At 45.2% G+C, this 23,599-nt stretch overlaps 1 protein-coding gene across 17 annotated transcripts in view; it reads left to right on the forward strand.

Moving 5' to 3' along the window:
* Positions 1 to 23,599, forward strand: part of BRSK2 (BR serine/threonine kinase 2) — a 426,862-nt gene that overhangs the window by 392,930 nt on the left and 10,333 nt on the right. For 13 of the 17 annotated variants that reach the window (XM_048853888.2, XM_048853891.2, XM_048853889.2 and 10 more), the window contains 5 exons: positions 2,111 to 2,318; positions 3,798 to 3,846; positions 10,657 to 10,780; positions 12,542 to 12,722; positions 14,060 to 14,149. In XM_048853888.2, coding sequence (XP_048709845.1) covers positions 2,111 to 2,318; positions 3,798 to 3,846; positions 10,657 to 10,780; positions 12,542 to 12,722; positions 14,060 to 14,149 — 652 coding nt within the window. Of the gene's footprint in view, positions 1 to 1,705; positions 2,319 to 3,797; positions 3,847 to 10,656; positions 10,781 to 12,541; positions 12,723 to 14,059; positions 14,150 to 23,599 lie in introns of all 17 variants that reach the window. The other 4 variants (XM_075129314.1, XM_075129315.1, XM_075129316.1 and 1 more) reach the window with 1 other exon arrangement.

A 23,599-nucleotide genomic window follows, 5' to 3' on the forward strand; every position in this document is an offset into this window, starting at 1 on the left:
GCTGAACAGGAAGTAGGACTGAGTGGACTTGTAGGCTCTAAAGTTTTACATTGTTTTATTTTTGAATGCAGTTATTTTTTGTACATAATTCTACATTTGTAAGTTCAACTTTCATGATAAAGAGATTGCACTGCAGTACTTGTATGAGATTAATTGAAAAATACTATTTCTTTTGTTTTTTACAGTACAAATATTTGTAATAAAAATAAATATAAAGTGAGCACTGTACAATTACTGTGTTGTAATTGAAATCAATATAGTTTAAAATGTACAAAACAGCCACAAAGATTTAAATAAATGGTAGTCGATTATTGTTTAACAGCGTGATTAATCGCGATTAATTTTTTAATCGTGCAATTAATCGCGATTAATATTTTTAATCGCTTGACAGCCCTAGTTATTACCAATATGTAAGGTAATTCATTTTGTTTTTAAAATGTGTTTTTTATCCTGCCAATATCCCTTTAAAAGGATATTACTCCCTGAGTGTGTGTATTATCCTGTTAACTGAACTCATCTGAACTACCTTTCCCAGACAGCCCCTGTAACTAACGTGTGAAGGTTTTTTTCTTTTAACAACAACAAAAAAAGTTCTATCACCTTGTTTTTCTCTCTCAGTGGTGCATTATGAGTAGTTGTTTTTTTTCCTTAAACTACATAATCACTTCCATCATCCACAGAATGTGATACTGGGACTTTGTAGCAAATACTGAGCAGTGAATTTCTGAACAGCAGAATCAGGGTGTCATCAGACTGTCTTTTCAATGCTAATTGGGAAATCTCCTTCTTTCCCTGTCATGTAGCCCTGCTGGGACCCTCAGGGAGTCTCTGTGTAGCTATCTGTTTGCAAACCCCAAACTGACCCGGGTTCAGGGTTACCCCTGGTGTTTTGTGTTCAGGAATGTCCCAGCTAATGCTGAGTGGGTGATGTCACTCTGGAAGGCCAGGGGAGGAAGGTGGATGAAATGGTACTGCTCTCCCTCTTCTCTTTCTTTCCCTTATGAGTGACTGGAGCCTATGTGTGAGTTTTGTAGAGTTAGGGGAGGAGGGGGCGCTCTGAATGGTGTGTGCAGTAACCTGTGTGCCTCTCCCACCACCCCACGTGCACCACACACTTATTTTGAATTGCATCTCTCTGCTGTGTTTGATCAGGGGCACTTTGAGCTGAAAAAAACCAAGCGTCAGTTTCTGTGTGGCTTGAATGGCTCTCACTACCCCTTCTTCACCTCCCTTCAGCATTGTGCTTTTTTCATCGTGGGGCAAGCCGAACAATGCCGGGGATGTGGCATCTTTCTCCTTTTTTCCCCCTCAGTTATTTTGGATTTTTTTGCCCCTTCTTCCTTTGTGTTCCTTTTCTCCCTGTGGTTTTCCCTCTGCTGACACGTGGTTGGTTAATATGATAAAGCCTGTTATGACACTGTTGTTCTTGCTGCTGGCACCGCGGCTGCTGCTGCTGTTGATGATGCTGCGTTCCCAGCTAACTGCATGTCTTTTTGTTTTTTGTTTGTTTGTTTTTTGTTCTTGTTTCTTTGCAAACCCTCCCACCTGCCCTCCCCTTCACCTCCATCGCTCGTGTCTCCTTGTGACACATGATGCATCTCTGTGACTCGAATGGGTTTATTCTGACTTTCCTTTCTCTGCTCGCCTGCTGTGTGCGTGTCTCACTGTTCTCGATGTGCATGGACACTCTGTGTCTGTCCTGTAGCCTATCAGAAAGTTTTTCATCCCCCCTCAGACTCCTGACCTCCCTTTCTCCCCCCGACCCCAAGTCTCCTTGGACCCTGATGCTTGTAGGAACGCCTCCAGGCCTGGACATGTTCTCCAACCAAAGCCAACACTTCAGTCCAACCCAAAGACGCAGACTTTGCCATCCAAGAACAAATTGGCCGAAAAACCGCTCCAGTCTACCAAATCCAACCCGCTCCCTGCCAGCAATGCCAACGCCCCCTCTTCCCAGAAACCCCCTGTGCAGAATGCTGAGGGCCGCCCACCCACTGCTGGCTTTAGCCCCCAGCTGGCCATTCCTACAGTGCAGGCCAACCCTATGTCTCCTGTTAGATTACTCCCTTCTAGTACTGACCCAAGCACCAAATCTATCCCCATCATACAGGTCACCCCTCACCCCTCTCCAAGGGGAAGTCCCCTCCCTACCCCCAAGGGGACACCCGTCCATACGCCAAAGGAGAGCCCAGCAGGCACACCCAACCCAACACCACCATCCAGCCCCAGCATTGGAGGAATGCCCTGGAGGACACGGCTTAACTCAATCAAGAACAGCTTCCTGGGGTCTCCTCGGTTCCATCGCCGGAAATTGCAAGGTGAGTCCGTTCTCCAGATGAATGTGGATGTCCAAATTGGGGCAAGTATTCAGCAAGGAACTGGCAGCTCAGACTGACTCAGCAAATCTCATTTGTGGAGAAGTGACTATCAGTGTTGGTGCGAGTGAGGGAGTTAATGCAAGGCCAAGACAAGTGTGGACAGGCTCTGTGCTAACTTCCACAGCACAGCTCTGCTGCTGCACCTCAATCCTGGGCTGCAGCACCTCTGGCTATTCCAATCCCGAATCCCCACGCAGCACCGCCTGCTCTCCCTGTCCAGTAGCCCCGTGGCAGCTCTGTCAGTGCACCTCAATCATGACCTTGCAGTATCTCCTGCTACTTCACTCCTGCACCTACCCACCTTTAGTCTTGCTCTGCAGCACCCTTGCTATTCCAGGCCTGGCCCTGTCCCAAGCAGAGATGGTCAGTTGGTAGGAATAGAATGAGATTGTCCTTCTGCAGTGTAGCTTGTTTGTATAATCCTGTTTAATTCTTTCTTTTCTTTTTCTCCTGAGTGTAATTGGTGTAAACTATCCCTTAATGTAATCAGTACTATCAGACCTGTTTGGGATGTTACAGTTTTTACAGACCCTGTAATTCTAAGATGGACAAAGTTATTTGCTTCAAGATTTGGGTAGCTTTTTCCTCTTTGGCAAAGGGCACCTGAAGTCACATACATAACCCCAAAGGCTGTCAGAATGAAGCCAATTCCGTATGGTTTTACACTCAAGGTATTGGGGTCCGTCCTGTGGGGAAAGGAGAATAGCTAACATGCTAATGGAAGATCTAGAATATATGCCCTGGTTATCAGAGACTGATAATCTGAGATGGCCAGGGAAGAACTGAGAATTGTGACGGTGATGCAGGGATCCTTCTCAGGGGAAAAGTTGATCAGCTAGTTTTATTTTTGCCTCAGGCACCACCGTCTTCCGCGAACTGGAGCCCACTGGATTCTGTGCAAGGTGCTAACACAGCTGGACTGATGTAGCAGCATGCCAACATCTCATTTGCACTTTGAAGAGTCTGCAGGGATTCCCTGTGTATTTTCAATGGCTATGGGGATTCTTTAGATGAAAGGCACTGTGCAAAATATGAATGTTAACTGATTCTCATTTATTTGTTAATAAGAAAAAAGAGTAGAAAGTGATTCAGACACACCACAATGATAAGCTCAGTCTAAGGGCCTGATCCAAAGCATGTTGAAGCCAATGGGAGACTTTCCATAGACTTCAGTGGGCTTTCGATCAGGCCCTGAAAGCATCGATACTTTAGAATAGAGTAGTCACAATGATCTAGAAACACAAGATCAATATTTAGACATCAGGACTGGCTGGTGGTTTTTAGGAGATGTAAGCATGGGGGGAGCAAGAGGGTATGGTGCAAGGATTATTTCACTGGTATAGAAGGAGGAAGAGGAAGGTCTCTTTATTTACCATTTCCTTTTTCTTGCTCCCTCTTTTTGTGTGTGTGCTCATACAGTACCTACACCAGAGGAGATGTCCAATTTAACCCCGGAATCTTCCCCAGAGTAAGTAATTCACTATGACACTACTTATCTCGCCACTTTATGGTTTCCTTCCTGTGCTAAGGGTGCTAATGGTGTGCTAATGGTGGTCACAGTCCATTCCTGGTCCAGAAAGGCTCTAGCAAATGGTCTAGATATTTGAAAGGGATCTTCCACTGGGGTCCATGGGCCCAATCCATAAGAACATAAGAATGGCCAAAGTAGGTCAGACCAAAGGTCCATCAAGCCCAGTATCCTATCCTCTGGCAGTGGCCCAAAGGGAATGAACAGAACAAGTTTTCATCAAGTGATCCATGCCCTGTCACCCAGTCTCAGCTTCTGGAAAACAGAGGCCAGGGACACCATTCCTGCCCATCCTGGCTAATAGACATTGATGGACCTATCTTCCATTAATCTATCTAGCTCCCTTTTGAACCCCGTTATAGTATTGGCCTTCACAACACCCTCTGGCAAGGAGTTCCAGAGGTTGACAGTGCGTTGAGTGAAAAAATACTTTCTTGTCTTTGTTTTAAACCAGCTACCTGTTAATTTCATTTGGTGGCCCCTTGTTCTTGTATTATGAGAAGGAGTAAATAACACTTCCTTATTTACTTTCTCTACACCACTCATGATTGTATAGACCTCTATCATATCCCCCTTTAGTTGCCTCTTTTCCAAGCTGAAAAGTCCCCATCTTATTTATCTCTCCTCATACAGAAGCCGTTCTATACCCCTAATCATGTTTGTTGCCCTTTTCTGAACCTTTTCCAATTCCAATATATCTTTTTTGAGATGGGGCGACCACATTTGCCTGCAGGATTCAAGATGCGGGCATACCATGGATTTATAGAGAGGCAACATGATATTTTCTGTCCTATTATCTATCCCTTTCTTGATGATTCCCAACTCTGTTTGCTTTTTTCCCCCCAATGCCCAGTGAAGTCAGTGCAAGTGAACACGTGTGGCTAAGGCTCCTCACCTTTTTTGGAGTGCTGAGCTTATCAGCGTTGAAACCCCAGCCTGCTCTCTCTCTTCCTGTGTTTCTCCAGCAAATCATTCTCTGGGAGGAAGGGATTGTAATTGGCCCTCGCAATGCAGTCACAGCACTTCTACTTAGTATAGCACAGTTCGTGTCCCAGGGATAGGGAGTGAAGAGTAATTCCTGGAGCAATTCGGAGAAGTCACTGCCTGTGACAGTGAATGCAGTGTTAGTTCCCGAGAGCAGCACCAGGAGCTGCAGGGGCTATTTAATATTCATCATGCATATTCCTAAAAATCAGTTTACAATTAAACAATTCCATTGCACAAATGTGCGTCACTGCACGGTGTGCTTGGAAGACCCTGCTAAAGAGCAGGGCTCCAAACACTTCCTAATATGAGTAACAGATGCCAAATGAGTCCTTTTTATTTTCACAGTTTGTGTTTGTGCACCCTATGCCCATAGAATTTCCCTGCCAACTGAGGCGATTTAGCCCTCTGTCAAGAAATGTGTGTAAAATATTCATGAGCCCTTGATAAAGTTTTGGGGTCCAAAGATCTCCAGTTAGAGCTAGGGGCATTGCCTTAACACTTTTACTAGTGCCAGGGCATCATATTGTGAAAGCTGGGCAGTCCATTTCCAAAGCTGCACCACCAGGGTGGGTGGGGAATGGTCGGGGGGGGGGCGGGGGGGGGAATGAGGAGTGAAAAAAGAGGGAGAGGTCCAAGAGGAAAAATAGAACATGTTGTGTATTTAAAGCATGGGGTGTTTACTGCTAGGGGGGACTTAGGGAAACTTCATAAAGAGAACAGGTTCACACTGAAGAAATAAATGAAACACTCATGTCAAATGGTCTTAAGGGTATTAAAGCTGAAAAAGTCTGTGAGTGAAATCTTTTTCTTTCTTTCTTTCTTTCTTTCTTTCTTTCTTTCTTTCTTTCTTTCTTTCTTTCTTTCTTTTTGTTGTGTGCCTGTGGAAGCTCCTGCCATCTCTACTTCACACTGTCCCTTTAAGAGCCGGTGTGGTGAGGACGAGTCTGTCATTTGAGGCAGTTTGGATGCAAGTCAAGTCCTAAGGCACTCTCTCCCTTTTCTGTATAATTGCTGAATTAATGAGTTCAATTGGGTTGCACCCTGCAGGAAACATAATAAAACTCATAAAAAAATAATGAACTAGATTTTATTTTAACCATAGATGTCTTGTTTCTCAGTGCCCACTTCCACATATTTTGGGTTTTGTTTTTGTTTTCCCCATAAGAAAAAAGACATCTTCATCAAGAACTCTATTGACTTCATGTACTGAGTGATAAACATGTATTTCCTTTCTCTGTTATGGCATCTTTTAATGACTCTCATTCATTCAACAGTCCCGATGATTGGCTAATATACCATCACATGTCTAGGTAATGCTTGTTTTTCTCTGACGGAGAAGTCCTAGTTAATTTATTAGTAATGAACCCTAAAAGGATCTATCCTCAGCTGGTGTATTACGCCAGAGCCCCAATTCAGCAAGGCACTTAAGCATGCATGTAACCTTCAGCATGTGAGTAGTGTCATTGGTCTCAATGGAGCTAATCATATGCCTAAAGCAGTGCTTATGTTTAAGTGTCTTGCTGAATCAGGGTCCAAATAAGGTGGCCAGTAGGGTTCTAGACAAATTACTGTAGAAACCTATCGCTTTTTAACAGAGAATGAGATTCTTTCTTTCTTAACCAGCAGGGATAAAATTCTCGATTAAATTTTATATGATCATTCAGAAAAAGCAATGGAAAGTGTATCAATATCTATTAAATCCTACCAAACTATTCCATATGGGATATAGATTGTTCTGTCCTCCAGTGACATCCCCTCCTTTCTTACTGCCTCCTTAAACACACCTTCCTTTCTCATCCATGTCTGCCAATAACAGCTAATTGACTTCTAGCTGTTCCTTACAAGGAGGATGTCTTTACTGCTACACATCTCCAGAAAGACCTATAGAAATTCAGAGCTATGAAATTGGGCAACATGGGGGCAGCTAGAATTCAGTATAAACCAGGGCAGACTCATTAATGCACCATAGAAGGAACAGTTGAACTAGACATATGCGCGGATGGAGTTGGGTCTTGAGAGATGTGGGTTCAATTCCCTCCTCTTCCCTGTGTGACCTTGGACAACTCACTTAATCTTTTTATACTTCAGTGCCTCCATCTGTACGGTGGGGATAAGCATATTCTCCTCCTCCCACCTTTGGTGTGTCTTGTGTATTTAGGGCAAGATGGTGACTTAGACTCAGATACTTGTGCAGGGGAGGGAGGGGAAGTAAGAGTCTGTTTTTCACCCCTTATTGGCCACAGAGCAAGGGGGAAGCCAGGAGGGAAGTGTGCCTCTGAGACGTGAACAGCACCAGTTGTCGTTTTAAATGTGCCTGGAAGGAAGGGGATAGTCCTACTCTGGAGATTAGTAGGAGCTCTCCATGTGCCCTCTTCTGAACATATCAGAGGACGAGGCAGTAGACCACATGTGTCATGCTTCTGCCAGGATTTCCAAGTCTGTGTTTCCGTTTAAAAAAAGAGTTATTGCCCTCTGAAACAGTGCCCACTACACACAGAGTCTAAACCATGGCCCCTCCCATCACCTAGAGAGGGTTTTCCACGTATGTGAGGGCTCCGAAGACCAACTGCAGTGGGGAAACTAGGCCTCTCACCACCTGCTGGTCAAACAGCTCCTGATAGGTTTTAGAAGAAAGAAATAGTGAAAGGGTCTATAGCATGTGGGTCCATCGCAAGAGAGCTGAGAGGGAGAGTTTGGTGGGTTTGTTACTGAGAGACCGGGAGAGAAGCGAACTAGAAACAATTAGGGAAGAAGTGAAAGCTTCAGCCCTGGTTATTTAACATAAGAATGGACATAGCACTGGAAAATCTACAGTAAACTGGAGAACTAGCCCTGCAGTAAGGCCAAGGGGATGGACTAGAAAGATGACCCTGGGATGTTAGGCCTTTTCCATCTTAAACTTCTACTGCTCTTCAAGCAACAAAAGTACATGGCTCAGTTTTCACACATGAGCATCCGTTTGGTTAGTTTTACTCTGCAACTGAAGATCTCATGTGCTTCCCCAGAGGAGTCCCTCTGCCTCCAGCCCCAGTTTGAGAAAGAGACAGGCAGAGAGGTGAGAGGACTGTCAGTGCCAGTCACTTTTGTACTGCAGGGAGGAAGGGAAATCTGGACTGAATCTGAATCTGAATCTGGAAGGGGAATGACAGCTTTTGGGCCTGATTCTGGGAGATTCTAAGCATCTCCTTCAAGGTGCTGAGAGCCCTTGACTCTTAAGAACTTCAGTTGGATTTCAGACCTTAAAGTGCGGTTCTACCCTGAAAAATGATGAAGTACAAAGGGCAGCTTTTTACTTGGCAGGTCTGTTCCTTGGTTATTTGCAGAGACAGATCTGCTGAGTTGGTGGAGAGAAGTCAGTTTGTACTGGTTTCTGATCCTGTGAGCTCTGCAGAGCCAACATAGTGATAGGGGAATCAGCTGGAGTCTATTCCATCTTGTGCATCACCAACAAAATTGTTTACTGAATTCCAATCAGTTACAGGCAGTAAGGTGTCGGAGTTGTCATTGAGGTCTTAAACTGGCCTAGTGCAAAGTCTTTATTCCTGTTGAGAATTCATGAGAAGGAAAGAACTCAGCTGGACCCTGAGATCTCAGGCTGAGTTTGCAGGGTTAATGGCAAAAAGCCTCATTATTGTATCTATAAAGGGAGCCCTTTTATCTGTAGTCACTGAGAGACCAGTAAATATAGGGACCCGCAAGGTGATTTTTTTTTTTAATGATTAATGTACACAGAAGAGCCACATTTAAATATTTACACTTTGGCCCACCCCAGAAGTGATGGATACGAGCCTAGAACAACCAGACAGTTTAAATAGATAACCCAGGTGCAAACAGCTAATGAGCAAAAGGCCCTTAACATGCAGGGAGTGGTTGCCCCAGCTTTCCAGGGGGGCCTACAAAGTTGTTCTGTCATTGTGAGGCACATGAGCTCATTAGTATGTAATTTCCTTTCATACTCTAACCCTAGCTTCTTAACGACCCATTTAAATGAGAGGTTCTTTCTCTTTACTGCTCTCTGCGGTAATCTTTGGCTCACTGACTTAGTTACAGCTGTCTATGAATATTTTAGGGAGTTATGGTTTTCCAACCCACTTTTCCTGAGGAGGGTGATTTACCAAACTGCAAGTGAATCCTTTTGCACTCTGCTCTTGGTCACCTGGGGCAGATGGAAACAGAAGCTGATTAATACTGAGCTGTCTTCCAGTTCTGATCTTTCCTCTGTGTGGATTAAATGGTCAATAAAAAGACAGTGCTGTGATGCATGGAGCAATCCAGTAGTCAGGGCTGAGTCCAGCTGATTTCAAGACTTTGTTCTCCATCCCAGATGTCGAGACTCCAAATGAGTTTTCCAGGGTGTTCCTCTCTCTCCTTAACCCGAGTCTGGCTCCAGGCAGCCTAGATCTAACCAGTTCTGTTTACGCAGTGAAGCAGATCTTTAGCCAGGTGCCTATTGCTGAGCTGTATTAATCCCTTTTCCAGATGGCTCTTTACCAGAAAGACTTAAGGTTAGAGAAACTCTTCTCCTGTTATGTTGTGGAGTATTCTCCCAAGAGAAGTTGTGGAAGTCCATTGCTTGGTGCACTGTAAACCAGACTTGACATGGTCACTATAAAATATTCCGCAGGCAATAATCCTGCATTCACAGGAAGATGGACTGGGTGGCCTAGCGGGCCTTTTAATCTCTAACCTCTATAGACAATCCATCCCTGGTGTAATTTGACTGGTTTCAATGGAGTTTCCTCTGAGATTAATTTGATTCAAGAATTCTATAGCTGTGTCACATGACTGAAGCGATCTTCCCCCTCCACCACACTTTCTACAGGGGCTACCTACTACTCTCAAGCCCTGGCTAAGCCCGCATTGATGTAAATGACCCTGCTTTTCTTCTGTAGTCCTTTTACTTTATTAGTGAATGTTGATGAAGCGGTGCTAGTGAAACCTCTGGAGTGGAAATACACATTTGATGCTGCTGTCAGTGTGAAAACAACAAAGTAATTTCATTTATGGTGGAATCAGCATTCAGTGCTTGAGAAAATAGCAGGTATTGGCCACCGTCTGTTAAAACCAAGAATGATGGTTTGTGTACTTTGATATCTCCTCCTTGATAATTGGTGAAATTCACCCCAGGCAGAAGGCCAGCACAAGGGCCATGCATTCCTTAGATTCCCTAAGTGGGAGTTAAGTAATATATAGGCCTTGTGCTAGCCCTCTGCACAGGGGTGAATTTCACCCACTGACATGGCAACTTGGAGGGAGACTGAGACACCCAGAACAATGTGGGTGTGATAAATAGTGTCACCCCAGGAGGAGATTTTCAGGTTAGGAGCTTCACAACTTTTAGAAAACCTCAAGTGGGCTGGAACTGACCTGGAATGACTTCCAGAAAAATCCAGAGTATCAGTGTCACCAGCACCCACCATGATGCCAGAAGACACAGGAAGAGCCTTGCAGGGAATCTCTGAGATCTGTATGCAGATTTTATATGCACTGTATAAAATGTCGTATTGATTAGTGTATTTGGTTAGAACTGCGACAGCGGCTCCTGGCCTTCCATTGCTGATCACACGTGCTGCTGTAATAAAACCACATGGTCCACAGTCTAGTGTTTGATTGAGTTACATCACATCACCTGTTGTAGCAGCATCACAGTGTGATGAAAGCCTATCATCCTTGTGTCGTAGGCATGTTTGTCCAAATGCCAGGTGTCTAGGAAATGCTTTTCTGTTCTAAACTTACTCCTTCTTTCTTTTTTCTTCATGTCAGGCTTGCCAAAAAATCCTGGTTCGGTAACTTTATCAACCTGGAGAAAGAAGAACAGATCTTTGTGGTCATTAAAGATAAACCACTAAGCTCCATCAAGGCTGACATTGTGCACGCTTTCCTTTCGGTAAGTAAATCTGGCCTGTGCTATAGACTCATCTCACTATTCAATTCCAAGGACATCCTAAGTCCACATATTCTTGGGCAGGGCCCCCACATCCTGGAATTCCTCCCCAGTACCATATTTCCCCAGGGGACTTGCAAAGCTCTAAAATGAAAGAGTCTTCCATGGACCTGCCGATGCTTGGGGTTTAAATGCAGTCAGAGCCTGACGTGCTGCTGCAGTGCCTAGAAAGTCAATTCCCTTAATCGACTGTTCCATTAGATTTATGGCACATTATTTTTCCCTTCTCCTTCTGGGGATCCTCAGGGTGCTCCCTCCATCCCTTGCACCAGATGGGGAAATCGGTCTCACATCAGACTTTCTAGTCTTAATTTTAAATCTCCCCTGTACTTTGCACACATAGAAAGCTCACTTTCTCCTACAGCTGAAACATCCATGGTTGGGGATGCTGTCTGTCTGCAGCTTAAAGTCTTCACACCTGGGATCTTGGGATTAGTGGGGGAGGGGGCATCTCTTCTTCCCAGGCACAGAAGCCCTATTCTCTCCCACCCATAAGTACAAATGAAGAAAATGTAAATGAGAGTGAAGCTGATTTGAGAGATGTTTTTGTTCTAAGGAGTTAGGTACATTTTTTAAAATTTGAGATGCGGATAGGGCTTAGTTTATTTTCTATGTTTTGCTGTATGACATTGTTTTTCTGCAGAAAGGCACTAATTTTCGATCTCTATAATATACCTGCTGTAATGAATTCCATTCCATAGAGCAGTCAAGACCCCTGAACTTCTTTGCACACAGCACAGACCTGTAAGAATGGGCTATAACAAAATAGTCTGCTGTCCACTGTAAATGACCACACATTTATTTAAACTATGCCTCTCCCTTACATGAAGTCCATGAATTCAGCTCCACGTATGGGACTGGTATATTGGCTTTTAGTGCCAAGAAGTCACTGTGAATACCCCAGCTGCTCTCTCTCACAGCTAGCTTCCTAATTAAAGATAATGCAGCAAGCTGTTGAATGAATCCCTAGGGACAGATTTTCAGAAGACCACCATTCCTATTTAGACACCCAGATAACTGGCCAGCTTGCTAAGATTTTTAGCATGTTGAATGCTGAGCCTATTTGGAATTCTGACCCTGACTGTCAATGCTGGGCACCTGAAAACCTTGCCCTGAACAGTTTAGAAACTCTGGCCTCAAGTGTGAAGATCTTAGGAGTACCCTAGAGGTCACTCAGAGGTCTGTTTCCTACTAATAGTAGGTGGGGGGTAGTTAGGTTCTTCACAGGTAAACAGTCCCTGTAGAGATCCCAGGTTCTGGTCCTGTTTATCTGTCCAGGTCAGCTATCGAGTATCCCTTTTCCTGGTCTCTCTTTGGTATCCAGCTTTGAATTTTCAACCCCCACTTGATATCATTTCTCACTGAGCTGTAAGGATCTACTGGAACTGATGCTTGGGAGGATCCACTATGCTCAGTTGTACAGCAGGGGGAGTTCCTAAATATGTCAAGTAACTTCACCAGTATGCACTCTTTAAACCTGGCTTGATCTGCAAAGTACTGTGCATTCATGTGAGATGCTGAGTGCCTCAACTCCCACTGATTTTACAAGAGTGCACAGCTCATTGCAAGGTGGAGCCCATAGGCAGCAAAGCTTTCTCTCTCCGATGGCTGGGAAGTCCAAGCGAGAGAGAGAGAAAGAGTGATCTTCTTAAATAGAGCTTTTGTCCTCTGACGATATCATCCCCTACTGTCACCCTGTTTCAGATTCCCAGCCTCAGTCACAGCGTCATCTCACAGACAAGTTTCCGAGCAGAGTACAAGTCCACAGGGGGTCCCGCTGTCTTCCAGAAGCCAGTGAAGTTCCAGGTGGACATAACATACACAGAAGGGGGCGAGGCACAGAAGGAGAATGGGATCTACTCAGTCACTTTCACGCTCTTATCAGGTAACCACGCAGTAGCTGCAGCCTGTGGGCAGGGGAGCATTCACCCTGCCAGTGGGGAGGTCAGAGCATGAGGGCAGACATGGGAGCAGAGAAGATAAAAGCCTAGAAATCAGGAAGAGAGGAAGAACTTGGGAAGGGAAGAGGAATGACAGTTTAGGCCTCCCGCGGTTTGGCAGTGATGGGCATGCTGGGAGAGAAAGGGAAGGTCAATGGGAGCAACTACCGTTGAAGAGGATGCCATCATGGTCAGCCAAAGACGTGAGCTAAAGTCACTGCTGCTCAAAGCGTTGGACTTGAAATGCTCCATCTGTCCTGGCTTATTGTTTCAGTATAAGGTGTGTCTCTGAGCAAGGCACTGGGCGGCCACCCACAGGGCTTTTGCCCTTACCCAGAACATAAGTAACAGGGTAGCCACTCTATTGTCTTAGCTGGCCACCAGGCACACTGTGAGAGAGGCAGGCCAGTCTGACTCAGAACTGCAGAACTAGGCCCTTGACTAACCTGGATTCTCTTCTGGGTCCTCGCCCCCTCCCTCCACCATCAGACCTTTACCCCTTCCCCAAAGGCTATGAGTATATTCCCTCCCGAAACAGGTCCAGTATCAAGCGAGCCATCTCGATAGTGGCTGCACAAATCCAGGCTGTGCACCAATACCAGAGCCTCCCCTCCTCTCTAGGGATAGCTCGTATCACCTTTTGACACACACTTGCTCCCCACAGATGGGCTGTCAAGTCTGAGGGAGGAGTCATTTCTGATTTTAAATCCTTGGGAGGAGGGGCAGGGGGGCTAGACCTAGTGGAGATGTGGGCTGTTTAGATTGAGGCTGTTAAGCAGCACTAGGTTACAGACAGGCTTGGCTTTGATAGGATGGATATAATTATTGCCAGTGTCCAACCAAACCCCATTAGAATAGATTTTGAATGGATCTGGCAATAGGAACCTTTGGAGGAGGGCATTGCTGTAATTCCCACTGAGAATGCTAATTCTGGAGGGCAGGGGAACCGTCTGAGGGAAGAGAGAGATTAAAAAGAGAAAACGAACCTCACATTTAGAAAACCAGCCCCCAGGGCATTTCAGATACTAGGATGGGAAAGGAGCGTCTAAGCTCGACTCTTCCAGGGAGTCCTTCACAGCCTAGCTCTAAAGTGGTCGTTCAGTAGCTCTTCAGTCACACCCCACCACCAGCCCACAGACACACTACCCGTCTGATAACGGGGGAGGGGTGGAGATTGAAGGGAAGATGCTTGTTTTTCCTTCCCCTGTGTTATGCCCTGTGCCTTATGGGGGTATTCAGCTCCTGCTCTCTCACCGCTGATTGCGTCTTTTCTCCCCCGCAGGTCCAAGCCGTCGCTTCAAGAGGGTAGTAGAAACCATTCAGGCACAGTTGCTAAGCACACATGACCAGCCTTCAGTGCAGCAGTTATCAGGTATGTTGTTTTCACTGTTCAGTGCTTTGCTTCAGCAAGGACATGAAGGTGAACTGCCTCTCAGTGGGGGGGAGGGGAGAAAAGATGGGGGAACACATCCCTCTGATTGCAACTAGAAACTAGCTTCATTCAGACAGAACAATAACTCTCCGCCCCCATCCACCCTACTCCTGCCTCCCACACTCCATCTCCAATGTCCCAAGTGACTTCCCATCTCCCACCCCAAGAGCCATCTGTACCCGCTCAAAGAAAGCAGAAGTTCCAGATTTTCTGTAGCTCCCAAATAGCAGATTAAAGACCCCTCTAGAATGCTGTAGAACCCCCTATATCCACTCCTGGAATAAAGCTTGGAGCTGCCTTTAGCAAGAAGTTAAGAGCAAAGGCTTTCTGAGTGTCAGAAGGTGGCTCCCAGCTATGGGTAGTGGTGTTAGACACCTGGCCCTGTTGATCGATTGGTGTAGCCTTCATAGTGTATTCAGGTTCTGCAGGATCCCAGCTTTCATTTTTTTAAAAAGCAAGTTTCTAGCCCCAATGATTGTAAAAACCCAAACAAACAAACAAACAAACAAACAAACAAAAACCCTTCCAAGTGGGACCCCAGTGTAATTAATGCAGTCATCTTCCTGAGTCTGCAGTCAGCCTGAAATGGTCACTGAGAGGTGCGAACTTCCTCACTCCATTAAGCACCTTGGAGTGTTCGCCCTAGAGCCTAACAATGACACATTAAAATGTCAGCATTACCACTCATTGCTGATCATTTTAAGAGAACGGAACAGGGAAGAATGTGAGAGTTGAAACCCCTGGAAAGGTGGGAATTGGGAGTTACTGCAGGAAAGGAGATGCAGCGGGAGAAACAGAGGAGACACAAGAGAAAGAAGGATGGGAAAGGAAGACAAGAAAAGGCAGAAAGAATGGGGAGAATTTTCCCATTTGAATGATGCTGACTCCATTAAGTACTGAGCAAATAAAAAATGTTAGTAACTAAAGGATATGTATAAGGGCCAAATCGTCTGCTTGACCTTTGTGTAAACCTGCCATTGCTGTGAATTGGGGATTTGCTGTGGATTTAGGTGGATATGGAGTCCTAAATTTATACCCTGGCCCATGGATTATAATTAAAAATGGAATTTAGCCCTCTTCAAGAAGGAGTTCGATGCCCTTGCTGTAACAGTGTGGCAGGTGAGTGAATTAAATCTGGAGACAGTTCCAGCTGGGAGAGCTATAGAGAGAGTTTTTCCACAAGAAAGAAGTTGTCACTCCGTTTAGGAGAGATCTTTCCCACCTCTCCTCCTCCTGCCAGTATTGCCTAGCCCTTTTCCCTGTAGTACTGGAGACTTCTTCGCCCTCCAAGAGCCACTAAAGGAGATGGGAATGGCTGGCAGTCGAGAGCTAGATTTGTTTTAGGTTAACTTAATCTCAAGGAACCAAGTGCTTTTTTATTTACTGTCCAGTCTTATGGCATTAAACCAGAAACCAGAAAGAAGTGAGACCTTTCCCTCACCCGACACCTGGTGTCCTGCCCTCTCTGGTGCGGTTGAGAGAGTTGGGTGATCAGAGAAGAATCCTGTGGTAGAGATCTGGCCAATTCAGACTAGTTCTGCCATTCCTCCTGCTGTTTGACTAAAGGTCCCCCTCTCCTTGCCACTAAGGGGAAGAAATCCCTTATCCTCAGCTGACCAAACCCTATTAAAGAAATTCATGACCTCTCTAACCAGCACCATGCCCTGGCCCTCTGTGCTTCATCTACTGAAACTAGCTCAAGAGATTTAGACCCTATTTTTCCCAAGTGTTTAAAGCAGCCAGGATGTCCCCATTGGAGAGTCTTCTCAGTGACATGGAACAAAATGCATTCGTCTGCCTGAGAGGTGAGGGAAAGCATTCAGGACAAACCATGCTTTGGGAAATGGATCCGACATGCGGCTTTGTTCTCTCTCTCTCTCTCTCTTTTTCTCATGGGAAATCAAATTATAAAAGCAGAATTTCTTTCCTCTGTCCAAAGCTTCACCAGAGTATCTCTGCGGAGCAATGGAAACCCAGCCCGTTCCTTAACATTACCTCCATGTCACTGAGAAGGGGGGATTATGCATAGAAATCTAACGTACAACAGGAACAGAATGGGTGGGCTCTTGTAAGTAAGAATGACAATACCCTGCAGCAGGGCAGGGGAAGATTCCAGGCAACAGGACAGAGGAGAGACTCCAAGTCAAACAATCCCGCAGTCAAATATTCTGCTCAACAAGATGTGTATGTTTCTCAATAAGGAGAAAAAGGATGCCCCTTGGAAAATTTAGATTGGCGTCTAGGGCCAGGAGAGAGGGAACATGCCAGGGGGAAGGAGAAAAGAGGATTGTTTCCATTAAGGTGGCTGCCAGCATTTGAAAGCTGGCAAGCCAGGGAGCACATCTCCCCAGCTGTACTGGAGCGGGTGAAATGTGATAATGGGAGGGGAGACAGAGAAAGCAGTGACAGGCTCAGTGTCCATCAGCTAGTCCAAATGACCTCTGGTGGGGCAGAAGAATTTGTCTTGTTGGGTGGCAGCCTTGCCAGTCATGAAGTCACTTTCCAGAACCTACCATGGGATTAGTCAATTCTCTCTGAGTGGAAAGCAAAGATAATTCTGTTTCTTTCCTCTCTTCCCAAAGCCTGCAAAGGATATGGGCAATTGTGTTCCGAATGCCTGTCCACGGGGCTTGGGGATGCTGTGGAGACACAGTGCTCAGCCACAGGAATGGCACCAAGCAGATCCGCAGGGAGCTATGCCCAGCCTTGCTCATTCAAAAGGATGGTTTGCCACAGGGTGGCGTCTTAGGGAGAGTCAAGGGGAGGACATGACTGAGAAGGAGGAGAGATTGAGACAGAGCTTGCCCATCCCCCACCCCTAGGAAACAAAACTGTTCCCTTCCTCTCCCATGGCTTCGAAGAAGCTTCAAGTCTAATGATTGAGGTCAGCAAGACAGGGCTGCTGGTCTCATGCTGCCGAGGTGCTAGGCACAAGGGGGTCTTCCTGATCGTTGTTAACACCCCATGCTGGGCCTTGTCAGCCTCTCCTGCAACATGAATTTGTCCCCAGTGCTGCTCCTGTTATCAGGTTAATGAGATCCATTGCACTTGGCCTCTGCAGCATGGTGCAGTGGCTCACTTAGCTTTGCCTGTCTCCCTACCAGCCCTGATCGTCCCAGCAGTTGTACTGCATGTTAGATAGTACCTTACTTCACTGGTAGTCCCACTGAAAGCAATGGGACTCCCAGAGTATGGTGCAGCTCTGCATAGGCACTGACTCCATGGGTGCTCTGGGGCTGGAGCACCCATGGGGAAAAATTAGTGGGTGCTCTGCACCCACCAGGAGCCAAGCTCCCCGCCCCACCTCATCTTACCTCCTCCTCCACTTCCTCCCCTGAGCGTGCCACGTCCCCACTCCTCCACCCAGCGCTTGCCGCCGCCAAACAGCTGTAGCTTACAAGCTCTGGGAGCGAAGGGGGAGGAGTGGGAATGTGGTGCGCTCAGGGGAGGAGGCAGGGAAGAGGCGGGGCCAGGCCGGGGATTTGGGGGAGGAGTCAGAATAGGGGCAGGGAGGGGGTGGAGTTGGGGCAGGGACTTTGGAGAAGGGGTTGGAATGATGTCGACAGGGGGTGGGATGGGGTGGAGTCGTGGCAGAGCAGAGGAGAGTTGAGCACCCACCAACACCAGTAGATGCTGGCACCTATGCAGCTCAGCACAAGTAAGTCTGGCAGGATCTGTCTCCTGCTTGCTGCCACAAACCTACCAACTATGAAGTCATGTCTCCTGACTTCCAGGTCAGATGCCGTTATAGGTGGGGCCATTGGAACAAAAATGTATAAAGTGAGAGAGGTGTGGGAGGATCAGTTACAGCTTTATTTTAGAGCAGGATTACCCATCACTGAAAGTGTCTCCAATTCCATCAGTGTCAGTGAGGACTTGTAAGCTCACGATGCTGATGTTCATTCTCTCTCCTGCCCCTCTTTGATCCACTAAGTGACATGCCTGCCCACTAAACCAGCTGGCCTGGGTTTCAGAACAGGACTCACCTTTCTCTGTCTCTCATTTCCCTGAGCTCACATTAGCATTTGTAGATGTTGCACTGTGTGTGTGTGTGTGTGTCTCTCTCTCTCTGGTATAAGTGGGTGTGTTTCTGTGTCACACCTCTGCACCCTTTGGTCTCACTCCCCAGGTAATATCCTCCCTTCATACCCTCATTCTCCTTCTTGGGACTCACTTTGTTTATTCCCTCTCAACAACTCTGAAGCAAGAAAATAAATACATAAATGAATGAAGTCCATAGTAGAAATTAAATTAAAATAGTAAAAATCCATTCAACATCAGAAACAGAGTCCAGCTGGCCAATGTCAGTCCAACACACTCCCCCAGGCAGTGCAGGGAATTAATGCCTGTACATTCTAACTGTTGGGACAACAGCAACATCAATAAATCCATTACGCTCCGCCCTGCCCTGGAAGGACCACGCTGTCCTGGTTCGAGAGAGAAGAATACCATCTCCATGGGCATTCAGCCTTGATCCCACTCCACACACTGCTCTACCTGCGGTACTCAAACTTGACCTAGACAAGACCATCCTCTGCTGGAACAAAAGGATCCCCATGGGGGGAAAAATCTCAGCTCTTTGCCTTTGTCTCCATCCAGTACAATCTCTGCTAAAGTATACTGCACTTTCCTCTGATGCATTTTGACACAGGAATAATAAATACAGCTGGTAAATAGGGGTCTTTTGCAAGAACTAACAGTGATCATTTCACTGTGCATCAGTTTTCCCTGCATTAGCATTTCCTTTCCTTCCTTAGGCTTGTTCCTGGAGAAGGGAGTTCTCCACATACCCTTTTGTCCTGTTTTCTGGGCAAACAACATTGCATCTCTGCAGTAGACTTGCTGCTTCCTTGTTTACTTTTTGCTACTTTATATCAGGTTTTAACTCTTTGGTAACTGATGATTTCAGAACGTTTCAATCTCACAGCTGAAAATTCCAGCTCCCAACATCAGAGTTAACAACCAAATAGATGCCTTCCCCCCCCCACACACACACACCCCACCTCCTCAAAACAAGGCCTGTATGGATGCTTTCTGCCATATCTCTGTACTTACATCCAGCATATACATATGCTGTCTCCTGATGTACTGATATATGTACTGTGCAGAATAAATGATCCTTAGCTGACTGAAATAGCTTTATTAGTTTATAGGCTTTTCTTGCTGTGCACTCACATTTTGCCCAGGAGCTGTAACAAACTGAAAGATTACCTAGGAAGATGGATATGAAACTTGCAACGTCCAAATGTGAAAAAGGAATTGCAGATTTTCATCCTCAGTCTAGAAAGATTGAGTACATAACAACTGAGCAGCAGGAATTTACAAGGAAGTAATTCCACCAAGGGGGTTCTGGTGAAGATCTAAACCATAAGAATGAAATTCAAGCATCCACATCCTTGATGAGAGAACAATATACTTCAGACAAGTACCCAAAAGCTGGGGAACGTACTTGAACTACCTTGGAGCTGAGCAAGCTAATGGCAATCAAGAGCACTCAGCACCTTGCAGGAGATGCTCAGCATTTGGTAGGATCAGATCCTTGATCTGGAAATCTCACAGCCACAGTCTCTTGCCTGATATTTTCTTTATTAGCAGAAATCAGAAATACCAGGAAACCGAATTTTTTTGCAGGCAAATATAGGAAGCGCAGAAACATATGAGAATGTAAAGAAAAAAGAAAAGAGAGAAAGAAAAGTTGAGAGCACTTCATCAAAATAATAATCATCAAAAAATAAGGTTCAGGGCTGCTCTGAATTTTGATGCAAACCAGTGTATCCATATCCTCATGAAACACACTGGATTTGATTTATAACAGGGTCTTTGTTACATCAGAAATCTGATTGACTGCAGGAGTCTCTGTGGTATAAGGAGTACCCAATATCACCAGCAAAGATATTATTTATTAACATCTGTTGTACATTTTAAGAAGTGCAGTTACATGACACACCCACGCTTCTCAGATGGCTGAAGGCACTTGGAATTCGGCCTCATTTGCCTCACAAGACATCTGAATTGTGCAGGCATCCAGTTCTGGATTATTATCCATGGAGAGAAAACCAGCTACAGACAGTTTGCCGGGTTGGTTTTCATTAAATATTCTATGGATAAAAATGCTATTTTTAGGTTGTGAAACTTTTATCATCTAGAATTAGTATTAGAACAAAACATTACAATATGATGGAAAGGACTGAAACTATTCAAATGGTTGTTATAAGGAAGACGGGGAGGGGATCTTTAGCCACTCAGTATTTAACTGATGTCCTCTGAACTACAGTTTCCAGAATGCATCTGTGTGGTGTTCTTTAAAAAAAAAAAAAAACACCTGATAATGCATGAGGCAGGCATCAGAACTAAATATAGATTCTTATGCAGTTACAGGTACTATACAACATATAGAAATGCAGTTACAGTCGTTTTGGTTGAACATTTTTAAGAAACAAAATGAGTTATTTGTTTTTGCCCTCCAGATATTTTTCCATGCTCCTATAATTTCGAAAGAATTTTTGCATTTTTCCCTACCCATCACATACACGTCTATAACCTGCAATTCATATTTTTGAAACAAAACTATTATATAATGCCTAAGATATTAAATTGAATTGCATCCACAAGGCCACCTTTACAATAATTTTTTGTTTTGTGGATTTGTCTTCTTGCATTCGAATCACTCAGTTAATGTATTTGTAGCAATTAAACGATTAGATGGATCTAAATCAGATTGCAAAAACATCTATGATAGCTGACCACAAGTGACTTTTAAAAAATAAACAGTATTTGCACAAGATATCCATTGAATGTAATATTAAGTTTTTGAGCCAAATCCACAAATGCATGGAAATATCCATTTCACTGGAGAAACTCCCCAGTATCTAACCCTCAAAAGCATTACCCAAATATTCCCCTTTGTGTGTGGAGTGTTGGTAGCTGAGTATCCAGTCCAATTCCCTTGGAAGTCCATGGAAGTCCTGAAGTCAGTGGCAGTTGGATCAGCACTTAAAAGCATGGAAATTCCCATTTAAGAATTAGTTTTCAGTCCTTTAAAGAACTGGATCTGCTAATCATTGACTAAATTCCCTGACCTTTAGCAATAGGTGGTGAATGCCCCCAACAGCTAAGCAGAAGGGGACTATACCATTACACATCAGAGGCTTGATCTAATACCAACTGAAATCAATGGGAACTTTTCCATGGCTTCAGGGCAGTTAAACTGAAGATGGATCCAGCCCAGCTAATGTAAAGCCATTTTTTCTTAGGTCCTGCAACATCCCTTAAGAACTCAAAGCCAAATTCATCCCTAATGTAAATCCATTGAAGTCAGTGGATTTATTCCACAGAATAAATTATGCCTTGTGTGCCTCAGTTTCCTCATTGATAGAATGGGGATAATAAAACTAAGCTACCTCCCAGGGCTGTTGTAAGGATTAATGTTTGTATGGCACTTTGAATAGATAACACTATGGCATAGAAATCCTAAAGGTTATCCTCCTCCAGCCCCATTTGGATCACTGGTCCTTCGTAATGTCCCAGCATGCAATTGTGTTGGTGACATTACTTCAACCAGAGAACACAGCTGGGACCTGTCCCTGCTCCGTGGCAGGTCAGGTGAGTGCCATAGTTGGTTTGATTATATGGTGCAATTTTGTGAAGTTTGTAATAGAGATGGGCCTGGAAGTTGGCAATCTGGCTCCAGATTCTAGGGCTCAGTCCCATCACTGGTTTGTAATATTATTTTATAACCAAAGGGTATAAAATATCATTAAAAAGAAAACCTTTGTAAATCCAGACCACATAGTAAAACAGGCACGTATCTGGCAAACACCCCTCACCCCAGTCCTCTCCTGTCCCTCAGAACAGGAGCAGGCAATGCAGGTGGGGCTGGATATTGTGGTTGGCGGTATCTGCTATTGGAGGCCTTGGGCACAGTTTGCGGCAGCTGAGGGAGTTCTAGCTAATCCAAACCATTTGCAGACTCACCTTTGATGTCCTAGTAAATTCGAAATGTTGTTATGTAATTTCAGTGAGAACATGGTTTGTGCTGCACATACATAGGAATACATCTAACTCCTACCCTTGCCCTGTCAGGGACAGGATGGCCAAGGCCCCTAAAGGACAATTAAACCTCCTGGCCCCCCTCATGTGCCTGATCCCCTTCTTTTTGTCCCCCACTCCCTTCCCTTGAGCCCCACACCACCCCTATGCCCTAAGCCTCCATCACAATCCCTGCCCCCTCCTCCTAGCCCCTCTCACACACCCTATTTTTCCTCTGCTCCCTGATCCCCTTCCTTTTTTCCCTCTTCCCCAGTCCTAACCCTTTTTCAGGAGCCTCCCATGCCTGGTGGGTATTATTTCTCTGATGCCTCTGCCAGCCAGACTCTAACCTTTGTGTTGGGGATTGCTGGAGGTTCTTCTCTGCTGCTCCGACCAGTGCCAATGGACCCAAAATGCTCTCCCTTTTCCATGGTCTCTAGAAAACACCTATTGTGATCTTCCCACCTTGGTTAACATCTGAGGAGCATCTTATTCAGGCACATGGTGTCCTCTACCTTCTTTTTTAATTACTTTCCTCAGCATTCTGGGGAAAGGGGAGCTGACTTATTACCCAGGCCTGCCCCCTTCTTGGCTGGCATCAGGAAGCCTATCACTCTGGTGTCTAAGTGCTGGTAGAGAGTCAGAGCAAGAAGAGAACTTAAACTGAAGTGCATTAGAAATCATCTAGCTGCTCGGCAGCCAGTGGGTGCTCAGGATTGCCCAGCGTTCTGAAGCCATCCCCCTGGGTTCTGCGCATGCTTCCCGAACGCTGGGGAATCCAGAATACTGACAGACTGGGGAGGAGTTCCACATGGTCATGTTCAACCTGGCTGGTCTTTCTGCATTAACACTTACATTTACTCTACCTTCTGCGCCCTAGTTTCCTGGATTTGGTTTAGAAGCACTTAGCTGCCATGGTGATGGGAGCTACAGGCAATTTTGATAGAAAACGCACATAAAACAATTTTCGGGCATATTCCACCATCCTTTTATGTTAAGCAGAACTTTAGTCTGTGAGCAATCCCGTTAAAATCCATCTGACTAAGGGACTACCCCGTCTGAGTAAGGGAGGCAGAATTATGTTTATGACTGAGAGGATATCCCTTGGAGTATATGAGGTGATTTTGTGATGGGGATGGATGCCGGAAGAGTGTGACTGACACCTAGATCACATACAAAATAGCATCCTGCCAACGTGGTGGTGTTGCACAGATCAGCTGCTTAGTCACCATCTTGATTTTGTAGGGCTACTTTTGTGGCTGGCCAGGTGAAACAATATGGTTCAAGATTTTTAATTCATTGATATAGTTGCAAAACATTATTTGCTTGTTTTAAACATCTGTAACTGAGATAAGAGACTGG

This window comes from Caretta caretta, chromosome 6 (genome assembly GCF_965140235.1).
Source record: "Caretta caretta isolate rCarCar2 chromosome 6, rCarCar1.hap1, whole genome shotgun sequence".
NCBI lineage: Eukaryota > Metazoa > Chordata > Testudines > Cheloniidae > Caretta > Caretta caretta.